General features: G+C 41.2%; 1 protein-coding gene across 2 annotated transcripts; it reads right to left on the reverse strand.

Annotated features, from left to right (window-relative positions):
- Nucleotides 1–98: 98 nt before the first annotated feature.
- On the reverse strand, nucleotides 99–11920 carry ttc39a (tetratricopeptide repeat domain 39A). 2 transcript variants are annotated; one of them, XM_061298036.1, is made up of 22 exons: nucleotides 11671–11920; nucleotides 10483–10533; nucleotides 10325–10375; nucleotides 10059–10112; nucleotides 8786–8902; nucleotides 7293–7397; nucleotides 5479–5610; nucleotides 5196–5236; nucleotides 5032–5099; nucleotides 4902–4966; nucleotides 4719–4818; nucleotides 4553–4618; nucleotides 4305–4413; nucleotides 4152–4219; nucleotides 4021–4080; nucleotides 3747–3908; nucleotides 3521–3612; nucleotides 3097–3217; nucleotides 2674–2785; nucleotides 2440–2554; nucleotides 2254–2370; nucleotides 99–2026 (listed from the first exon to the last, which is right to left on the reverse strand). In XM_061298036.1, exons 1-22 carry the CDS (start codon nucleotides 11718–11720, stop codon nucleotides 1912–1914), a joined length of 1971 nt encoding a protein of 656 aa, XP_061154020.1. In that variant the 5' UTR covers nucleotides 11721–11920; the 3' UTR covers nucleotides 99–1911. The 2 variants fall into 2 exon arrangements, with proteins under 2 accessions (XP_061154020.1, XP_061154021.1); XM_061298037.1 differs by lacking the exon at nucleotides 8786–8902.
- Between the last annotated feature and the right edge of the window lie 63 nt (nucleotides 11921–11983).

Genomic DNA, 11983 nt, shown 5'->3' on the forward strand with positions numbered 1-11983 from the left:
TGGTGCTTTCCTGAGTGTTTTAGTCCTAAGTAAGATTTCTTTTAATGAGTATTCAGCACTTAAAAAAAAAAAACAGCTTGCACAAATACCACACAAGTGATAGCATGAAACATATTTAGGAGTCCGCAAACCTCCGGGTCAATAATTTATATCACATCCTTTTAAAAACTACATATATACAGACTGGCGCCAACAAAATAAAGCAATTATCAAGGGATGGCGCCACGCCGGGGCTAGGGGGTGCCATAGGCCGAATGTTATTTAATATTTGAAAGCATATGCAAAAGTATGTTATCAGCCTCCCTGGCTGATTTTTTTTGGGGGGGAAAAAGACTGCAAAACAAGATTGTTCTCATGATTCCATTTTAAATTACAATAACAAAAAAAAATCACTATATACAGCTAGGAATGCTCAGTGGTAGCCTTGCCATTCTCATTTGCTAAATGCAAACATCACAATGCCACAAAGTTTCATGTTAAAAATGTCCAGGTGGAAATTGAAAGGGATATGCAACATATTACAATAAAAAAAATTGTTTAAATGAAACCAAAATGGTGATTAGAATATTAAGACGTGTGAGAAAGAAGTTCCTCATCACCATCACCAAACCTCCCTCTAAAAATGAATAAAATGAGCAGTTCTTACATGAAACTCCATCTTGAGCTTCACAGTGTTCAACAGGTACTGGGGCCCTGCCCATTAGATCATTCAATATTTACACAATTTCTCCTCTTTCACTATCTGTATTTGTTCAGATCCATGAGTACAGTTGGACACCAGTGCTAAATACAACTCAAGCCCCTCAAGAGGAGGTTGTCATCAAGCATGGATGAAGGGCAGGAGCAGGTTGAGGTTCACACTGTCGCGCTTGTCCTTTCTTCGCTAAAGATGCAAGAGGCGGACAAACACGTGGTCCCCTCACTGCTCCGAGTGAATGGCCTGTTTGTTCAAGCTCGAGTGCTGCTGGAGTCTATCCCACTGATGTGGGGGACAGAAGAAGAGGAGAGTGCCTTTTCTAAAAGACACATGGTCAACTGTCTTTTTACAACAGGACAAGTTCAGTAAAGAGATGCCATTGACAGTATAAAAAAAGTCTACTATGGATTGTGGAGACAGAACTGATTATCTTACACATATTTTAAGGAAAAGTTGGCTAAATGCTAACTCTACTGTTAGCACATAAGGCATGAATTATTTTAATAAGGCCGAGTGTTTTTTGGATGACCCCTTAAATTTATTAAACTGATGTCTAAATGGTAGCTTTAGTCCTAAACTACAGGTGCATCTACATAAATTTAAACATTGTCAAGTTCAATTCAGCAGCTCAATTAAAAAAATGAAACCGATTATATAGATTCATAAAACATATACTTTCCTTAATTCGCTGCAGTGATCGCCCCTAATAATTTAAAAATCATGAAATATATTATTGTATGTAATGAATCTATATAATAAACAAGTTGCAGTTTTTTTTTAGTATTTTTTACCAAAATTACAGATAATATGCACCTCATGTTTTATTAAGACCACCACCTCAACCCTGCATAGACCAACTTTTTTGTAGTAGTAGTCGTAGTAGTAGTAGCAGCGGCCATTTTAACACAATCAAAAATAAATAAATAAAAGCTTTTCTAATTTAGTTCATTGTTATTTGAGGCACATGCCAAGACTTGCCTTGGCTTTCAGATGATTGAGGAAGTGAAGGTCAGGCAGTGCATGTGTCACACGCTTGATAATGGCCATCAGTGCCACATGGGCACGTCATCAGTAAGAAGACAAAAAAAAAAAATCACCCATTGCTTTTCCCCCAAACCCTCCTGAAGAAGAGACAGTTCCAACCGGGGCCAGCGAATGCCAAGTGGGAGAATTAAGGAAGAATACAGATGCAGAATCTCAGCTCATTCTCACTCCTATGGGCTTGAGGGCACGTAGACTCCATTTTGTCTCGCGCCCTTGGCTTTGTGCAGGGCGGCTTGAATACGGAATTGAGTCCGAGATTCCATGGAGTAGTTTTTGTAATTTTGCCTGGACAAAAACAATGTTGATCACATTATGGATTTTTTTTCTTTTAAATTACCTGTAGACGCCACAAGCGTGCAGCAAAACATTTTTTTCTATTTTTCTCTACCCTATGGGCATACTAAATATATATGAAAATGCAAATATACGATAGCGTAGCAACTATGACTAAATCAATAATAACTATTTAAGCAGTGACTTACTGAAACATATAAAAGTTTACTGTCACTTACTTTGCTGCTTCTAGTAGTTTTACAGCTTCATCATTCCGCCCTTGTTCCAGACATAACAAGCTGTGCTCTAGCAAGGCATTGGGAACTAGGTAGTGGTCGTACTTGATCTGGGTCTCACTGCAGAAGAGATGGGTGTGATTCATAGAGCATCTCTGTATATCAACGAGACATATGTATAATGCTTACTTGCAGAGGACAAGAGTAAAGTAGTGTTCGGCTTCATCGTGATGCCCCAGGTGCTTGAGACACAGGCCCTTCAGCAAGCTCAGCAGACACAGGTCGTCAAATGAAAACTCCGACCCTGATGGACCAAAATGATGACAACACTGAGAAGGAACGTCCGATTTTTTTCTAATGGAATCCCAAACACATCAAACAGTGGATTCGTCCTTTTATTATCTGGTTGACGATCCTTCATACTTTGCATGCTTTCGAGTTGTTCCTGCGCCTCGTCCAACGTCTTCAGCATGTTTTCAGTCAGCTCTTTGTGCTTGCCGATGATTGTATAGCCGTTCCAAATGTACATCATCTCCTGGATGAGAAATGAAACAAGTCACAAACAGGCAGTTCCACCTGACATGCATACTTGTGTGATCAGGAGGAAAAGAAAAATCACTTCATTATATTTAGAGGGAATATAAAAAGTTTACACACCCCAATGGCTGTCTTCAAAATTAATAAATCAAATTCGAATTTATGTTCCAGTGGGAGTCAATACATAACTGCGCTAATTTAAAGTGCATTTGATTAACCCCAAATCAAGTTCAGATGTTCTAATAAGCATGCATTGGATGTGTTACTATTTTATTTGAACTATGTTGCGTGCATGGAAGCAGCACTGACCAGAGGGGGGACAGGAAGAGGAACGGGGTTTTCTGTGAGGTAGCGACGAGCTTTCCTGATGGCAAACTTCTCCGTGGGTAAAGACTTGCCGGCAATTTTCTGTCTTAGCCCTTGAACCTGCCTGCAATATACATCATATTTAATTGAATATAATTCATTAAATATCAAACATAGTAGAACAGAACTTTTTCCCTTATGATTTAATATGCAAATAATTTTTCGAGGTCGTCTTCAAACATTTCAACATTTAAAACAATCGAATTTTTATATACTATCAAGTTGAGATCCTAAATTCTAGTAGCGGTGCCCCTCTACAAAGCACCTTGCTAAAGACATTATGATGGCAGCATTTTATAGCGATCACAGTTGAGTGCAGTTTTTACTTTGTTTGAGAGGAATGTAATAAAAAAAACGCTTTGACGACCTGAATAGAGTGACGGCAGTCTCCCCGAAGGTTAGACAATCTTCCTCCGTCAGCATGCTGAGGTAGGCCGCTTTCATATACACATAGGTTGCCTGAGGAATGAAAAGAATGATTACTACTGCAACCTCCCTTTTAGACAATAAAAAAGGAAGCAAAAGAGAAAGTTCAGGTGCTTCCTCAGCAATGCTGGCATTTCTACTTTTTATGTTTCATGCAGACAGCCTACCTTGGACCAGGAATTCTCCTTACTGAGCAGGTCGGCGTAGAAGTAGGCCATCTTCCAATGCCGCTGATAGGTGAAGCACCACATCAGCTCCCAGTAGCACATGTGATGGAACTGCTTCCACTGCTGCTGAGCCTCGCAGCACTCCTCAAACCGCTTGATAGCCTGAGAGAGACACGTACGTTCATGTCCATGTGCTTTGTGTTTAAAGTTCCAGTTTTTACTAGTTTCTGATTTGAAAAATAGTGATTCATCAATCGCTAACTATTTCACTTACAGCATCCAGATTGCCTTTGATCTCCTCGATTCGACCAGCGAAGAACAAGAAGATGGATCCCTGCGACATAAACAACTCAATATGACACACAAAAGAACGCAAGACTGAAAAAACACACACAGCTTGCACACCTTAGGGTATTTCTTGAGATACGGCTGCAGCAGTTTTTCCGCGTCTTCTACATCTCCTTCTCCAGTGCCTGCAGGTCACATAATGGTGCAACGCCCAAAAATGAATAAAAAAATAAATAATTGGGTTCCACATGTTTGTGTGTGTTTACTCGCCTAGTATAAAGCTCATGAAGGTGTGATAGCAGAGCAGCAGCATGTTACATAAGAATGACCTGAATGTGCTTCCCGTACAGCCCTCCTGAAGCTGCTGGAGACCAAACTCCTGCATGCAATTGAAAAGCACAAATACATTTGACTTGGTTGATTTAGAGTTATTAATAATGATTAGACATTTTATTTCAAAGTGCCAAAGTACACCTTGTACATCTTGAAATCTTTTGACGCATATCACAGGAACTCACCTTATTACCCGAGAAGCCTACAAACTCCAGCAGCTTGAGCATCCGTGTGGGCAACATGGAGATCATCTGCACGAAGGAGAGAAGCAAAGTTCATATTGTTGCTGTGTTTGAAATCGCTAGTATTTATCCAGTTTGGCTACATTGGAAACATTTTTAAACCTCTTACCATATTAAAGGCTCCAACTCCCAATTTGACTCCGCCCTCAAAATGAGCGTGATTGTTGCCGTGACAGTGGGCGGCGGATTCGAGCACTTTGTGGAGCTCTCTGAGGTTAAGATGAGACAGGGCAGGAAATTTGTGAAGAAAATGACTTTTTCACCGAGTGACAAAAAAGATCTAGACACTCACTTGTATGTCTGGTAGCTATTCCTCACTTTGATTCCTCCTTTGATGAAACTGATCATATTTTCATCCTGAGGATGACGCAACATTATGGGCCATCAGTGATGGTACAGCTGAAGGAAGCCTCTTTACTGACCTGAAGGAAGGTGAGTGCTGCCCTCTGCAGGAGGCATTCAGCATAGCAGACTTCAGCGTGAATCTCGTCTGTGGTGACAACGTGTTTTAGTCGCTCTTTCACTCGCGTGCGCGCTCTCGTTCTTGCGCTCTCTCACGCACGCGCGCGCACACATACGGACACACCTTCAGTATAGCCCTTGGAGAAGCTTGACTTCTTGCGATGTCTGAAGAGGAAAGCAAATATACAGTCATTAGTTTTCTGTCATGCACCTTTGTCCTAATCTGGTCCAAAAAAATTATTATTTGCAGCATGGATCAAAGGCTCATTAAATCATCCTATGATTAATGACCATAGAGGTCACAGAGGTCATATGTCTAGTGCCACAAAAAGTCACTTATTTTTTTTTGCCACTGCACTCTATATAAATACTCAAATACGGGCTATTATCAAAAGTCAAGGTCTCACCGCTGGCAAACAGCCTGGGCCTCTTTCATGGTATTTCCTGCCTCCATGATGTGTTGGGGTTCAAAGGTCATCATGGCCTGCATTTCGAGGAAGGTGGCGTAGGTCAGGGCATGATACATGCTGTCTTTGATTCTGTGGAAGTAAAATGAAAGGGAATGACCAGTGTCGTGTTTGCTGACATGGAATCAAAAGATAAAGGGAATTTTCAAGCCTTTAATTTGATGTGTGGGCATGTGTGAGATTGTTTAGCACCACACCCCCAACACAAACACACAAAAACTTGGACATCTATTTATACATGCGGCTGCTAGCCTGTCACGTCACACCTAGGAAACAAAAACCGAGGAGTGCTCGACGTCATCGCAGTTCTACTCGCTGTTCCAGTTGTAAACCATTAACAAATGCTGATCACGGTGAAAATAACTTAGCATAAAAGCAACCTAAGGACAATGTCATGTCAACACCAAATGATTTAAAGACATTGAGCTACAGAAATCTGTGCAGTTGTTTCTCACCGCCCCAAAAACAACTCGACTTGCATAGACATGTTTTGGATAAGCTACATCTGATATCATAAATTCCAAAGAGTGTGCTGAAGAAATTATTGTCACGCCTTTTGACTATAATTCAGTCCCATATTTATTGTCTTCTGCAACAGACTGTCAAAATATACAAATACTGGTATTAACCTGTCATACCTCTCAATAACAAGGTCAAACGTATCAAAGGAAACAAGAATCATCTCAGGACAAAGGGAAACATAACAACATGACAGGACTAACATGACTTGAATTGCTTCAATTCAGATTTGGAGGAACTCTGAGAAGAAGATTAGTGAGCTGGCACCTTCTCATTGTGACACCCACGGAAGACAGAAAGGAATTACAAATAGGGCCAGCAAGAAAGTTTTTAAGAAAGAGCTGTGAGACGAGTTGCTCTGCTGGTAAGAAAAGGGAATTCCAAACATTTCACAGCAACGCTTCCAAGTTCTTCAAGGCTGATTGACGCTTTACACGAGATGTAGCTACATCAAACAAGTTCTCAGCATGTCTTAAAGCTAAAAATATAAGCGTGCGGTCACTTGCGGCTGAACTTCAATTAAATGCTAAATGAAACGAGTGATGATGTCATCAGCTTATATAATGTACATAATAAGGCTTCGATACTTTTCACAACGTATCAGAATAATTCCTTCCTTCCTGACCTAGCCTTGAAAGAGATCAAAGATGAGACCGTGTAATTAAATCTGGTTTGAGGATTTAAGTTCATTGCATCACTCAAAACCTTTCACCGCAGTAAACTCAGTCAAACCAGCGCTGTGTAAAAGAAAATGAGCAGATTAGAGTATCTGGGTTGGCTAAAGATAAGACTGTCACAAAGGCTCTGATGACCGAGGAGAGAAGTAGTCAACAAAGAAGTAACTTAATAACACGGTGTTGGTTACCAGATCTGGACGCAACAGGTGTTAGTGACGACAGCTCCGAAAAACAAAGACCGATCTAAATGAACATAATATGTCTCCGGAAGGTCAAACAAATAATGACAATAATTGGAATTGCAGTACGGATTGTCTAAAATGTCTGGAATGGTGGCCCTGAGGAAAGAATAGAACGCCAACCTCCACAGTTAATGTGTCGGAATTGTGACATCTGTTTGTGCATTAGTGTGTGTACGGCATGGACGATTAATTGAATTTCCCCAGGGGGACGAATAAAGAATGTGTTCTTCCTCGGCGAAGAACACGTGCTGTGGAGCATGTGGCTTGTTACGTGTGCCGAAAAAAGCTGCTGTTGTGCTGCAGTGTGAGCTCATACCTGGGTCTCAAGCGAGCCTGTGCCTCCTCAAAGTCATTTTGGAGGAACAGATCCAGGGCGGCCATGCAGTCTGCCAGAAGCAGCGACAGGTCCGACGTTGGACACCTGGACAAACAAAAGAAAACATGGAGAAGTGGTGATTCACCAAGCTCTAGCCTCACATTACTCAAGTGATGCGGCTAATATAAATAATTACTTTTGAAAGCAAGAAAAAAAAAATCCAAAATGTTCTTCCGATACATGTGTTTGCATGTTCGGACTTTTTACCCTGGAGCCACAAACCACAGCTTTGTGTGTTTTTTTTTTTTCGTCCTCCAGACAACCGTACTGATCACATGAGCTTGGAAAATTGTCCAGAATTTAAGGAAAGTAGAAAACACTCCAGTCAGGGTTAACTATCTCACTCAAGAATTGTCATATCGGACCACGAGGAGAAGAATAGAAATAGCACAAACAACTAATCTGTGTAATAGCGGTGACTAATAAACAGCATTCACTTTACGTTCCTGTCTATTAAGAGACACAGGGTAATTCACACACATACACACATGCGCACACACACACACACACACACACACACACACACACACACACACACACACAAACACAAGAGGGACCACTTAATGATTAGATAAGTATGGTAATTACAGGAGTCATGTGCTGGCTAAATGCATTTTGGACAAAAAGGTTGGACAATGACTGTAGATGAAGGAAGGCATTGTCACTTTTCGATTGCGAAGAGTTAGAATATTTTAAGTAGTGCTATTTGTACATTATTTTTTAATCTATGACTATATTCTTCTAGTTTTTATATTATTTTTAGTGTCTTACCCCCAACAAATCCTTTGTACTTGTCACTGCTTGGGGAAAGATGGGTTGGGACCAACCATCTTTTTTCCCTCTGATTTGTCACACAGGCTGTGCTGACGCATCATCCATAATAAATATTTGCTCCGAGCCTAAGAGGCAAACACTCCACGGAGCAATTTAAACAAGGAGTTTCCGAGATGTTAAGCGAATGCACAAGATGATAACAAAGATGTGATTTCTGAAGTTGATGTTTGATAAGCTGGGCAGAAAAACACTACAGAGAAGGCTTAAATAATTACAAATATAAAAATGGCCAACATCTGGAAGAACACGTCTTCCTCTTACTGCATTGCGAGAAAGTACAAGGACAATGCTGACCTAAAGCCGAGTTGATCATTTCAAGCCATCACGTTTAATATTAATATTTATTTCCTAATTATCAATGCGCTTCAACACCACTCACACCTCTGCGCAACGTCTCCACACAATAGCATCCCGTTATCGACCCTGCCTTGCCGCTGTCGCTACGACTCTATTAAGTGTTCCGCGCTGCGACAAGGCAGCTGACAAAAAAAAACAATCCCAGCAAGTTTGTCCACATGCCTGAGCTGCGGCACACGCATTAGCCGTGTGATAGTAGAAAAGGAACAAAGCAAACTAACAGGCCATCTTAAGCCTCTTACCCGTTCGACAGTGGCTGTTCTCCTGACATTTTCATGTGTGTGAGGAAACTAAGGCGGATGAGCTCCAAACGGATGGTGTGTCTTTCGCTAAGACTAGCAAGAGAGCTGGCGAGTGAGCTGGAGGTGGATGAGGAGGGGGGGATGAGCGATGGGAGGAGGAAGCACTCAGCAAGCTTATAATAAGATTGGGATGACTATCACACATCACACAAGGGGACACGAATGCTATCTGTGCTAGCTTCAGTCAAACACACCCACACACTCTTCAACTTCCTGTTTGGGAAAAAAAAGTCAAATTAACACATCCAGTCATTATGAATGGCGCAAGTCCTCATTAGGGTTGCATGTGACTTGAAACTTAGCAGACTGGTTGCCGGCCAATTGCAATAAAAACTATTCACACTCCCATTGACGCTGAGAGAGTTGAAACGGCACAACGCTGAGGCAGACGTGCTAAAGAAAAGCAAGTTCCCACTGCTGCTTAGTTACAATACAGTGGAGACATAGAAGGTCAAACACAATCTGTTCCGGTTCGCCGGTCAACCAGCGATTCGTTCAAAATTTTGCCACCTACACGCATATATAGAATTTAGTCTATTTTCTTAACATGGTTGAATGAGTCAAGGTTATGTCTTTAACTTGGAAACACATGGTAATGTGTGTTAGTTAAAATACTTTTTGTGAAGGATGTTCAACATCTTTTTTCTTCAGACCGATACCAATTCATGTAGTCACAGGAAGTGATACTACCAGTACATTTGATACATGAAATTTCCCCCAAAAAACATTTGAAGATAATTTTAAAAACATGTCTATCTCAATATAACAAATTGACTCAAAAAATGGCTATTTTCCTTTATCCTAATTTCAAGAATCATGGCCACAAGAAGGCAGCCAATACTGAAGTTGCGATATCCTGTGATACTAAGGCCGGATACCGATACCCGATATCTTTCATTTACTGTATTTTACACATTGATTCTGGTAACGATTTCCTTATTAAACACTCTTATTTGAATTCGGAGAATACGCTGTACATAGTATAACCGTAAGAAAGCAAAAGGTAGTCTTTCTAAAGGTCAAGCTATACAGCTTAGCAAAAAACACGATCAAACAAAACCATTACTGCATCATGCCTTTCATTATTGACACAGCAGGGAGGAGCTACGGGAATACTGACTGACGACCTTCTGCTGACATCGACGTGTCACAAGTCACTTTGTTGTGAATGTGTCGCCATAGCGACGCAGTTAAGTCTACTGTCTGGTCTTACCCGTTGGAAGGACTTGCTTGTCCTGGGACATCTTTGTTGTTGTGTAACTCCAACCTAAAAAATGAACAACAGCAGAGGAAGAAGATCATCTCAAGGGATGAAATCCATCTGAGCAGTCAACAATTGTTCGAGGAATATGATCGTGGGACACCTTTCGAAGGTGGAACCTTACGTTTCTGCTGAAATGAATGCCTGTGTGTTTTGGGAAACTGTTGATGAATAAAATCTGCTCTAGATTGTAATGTTAGCGATAAACGCCCACCAACCTGAAGTCCCTGATGATAGGATCCAAAGCTGGAGAGTTTATGACTGACAGCCTATTGCAAAATAGAGAAGAATAACTTTGTTATGTGAGAACACATCCTTAAGTCCAATGGGTTTGCCCTCTAGGTCAAATGTCAAGCCCAAAAGACATTGAAGGTACCTGTTAGGGGAGTCCGGGCCATCAGGGACGTTTTGTGCCTTTGTGACATTCCTGTGAAGAGTTAAAAACTTTTATCTGATAGATCTCGTGACTGCGAGGGGACGAATGTGACGACGGGCCAGAAGCCATTTCAAGCATGGGAATAAACCAATGCTTTTGTCATATTAATGTCAAGACGAGTTAACAAAAAGCCATTGTTTTGTTGTGGTTTTTACCGGCTGTCTATTTTAAGAAAGAATTTGAACACTTACCACATTCAGGTGTTATTCAAATAAATGGTGTTGACTTTCCCCACTTTATCTCATGTCAAATCTGAGTGTTATTGATCTTTTTAGGAGAGGAAGTAAAAAACCCTGAGCTCATTTAATTGCGCGAACACCTTCTTATAAATGACACACTCAACCTCATTCATGTTAAATGGAGGTCTACTTATTGATCTTTGTAACATCATATAGTCCAAGCCATGTTTCGTAGTGAGGTCATAAAAGGATCGCCAAGGTAATGGACAGAACTCACAGCCATTGTCAAATGGAGATAAAATGGCAGTGGCATTACCAAGGAGCTGCAGAAACTTTCTGGCAAATAATGGCTGTTTTGCACAACAAATAATCTCCCATCGACTATGATGTAGGGTGGCAAAAGAGAAACCTTATCGTCAAACCAGAAGTGTATAGAGGAGGTGCTGATGTATTTACTTTTCACTTTAAGTACAATCAGTACTTCTCCTTTCACCATTTTTTTTTAATACTGGTGTCTGTCGTGTGAGAACTTTTGCCACTTTTAGGAGGATCTCTTTAGACTGGTGTGCCTAATATTTTGACTGCTGAGTAGTGAGATGAATTCCTTCTTGAGTGACACGTTTACTTCCTGAACGCAGGCTTGTATAAAGTACCACTAAAAATCATAAATAATAATTTTAAAAAAAAGACATTGTGATACTGTTGTGTTTATTAATATTGTGTAGATAACCAACAAGAATGGTTGACCACGTCAGACGATGCAATGTCGTCCAACAGGCTGGCAGGCGACACCCGCAACACGCACGACGAGTTTACGAGTCCATAAACACAACGTCATAACATAATTTATCATAATAAATCAATTCTAAGTGCAGGAAATACACACAAAAAAAACATGGAACCCATTATAAAGTGAGACCACCCCACCACCACCGCCCCGTCGACTCACTTGCTGCTGTCGTTTCCCTTTACACTCCGTCTCCACTTGAGAAAACTCATTCCACGGCGGGCAAGGGCAGCTTCTTGACGGGAGGCGACACTCGGGAAGCTCCCACGGACGTGCGGCAGAAAAGGACGAGAGGGTACCGGGAAGGAGGAGAGCCTGGCTGGTTCCCTACCCACGCCTCCTCCCGCGTGACGTGGGGAAAAAGGTGCGTCTGTGCAAATGCGGGAGTTATGGCCCGGCCTATGCGCTGCTCTATTTACAAAAATGACAAGTGAGCCGCGGCGTGGAATCACCGCATGTAAAGAGGAAATTATAG

This window comes from Syngnathus typhle, linkage group LG14 (assembly GCF_033458585.1).
Source record: "Syngnathus typhle isolate RoL2023-S1 ecotype Sweden linkage group LG14, RoL_Styp_1.0, whole genome shotgun sequence".
Classification (NCBI taxonomy): Eukaryota; Metazoa; Chordata; class Actinopteri; order Syngnathiformes; family Syngnathidae; genus Syngnathus; species Syngnathus typhle.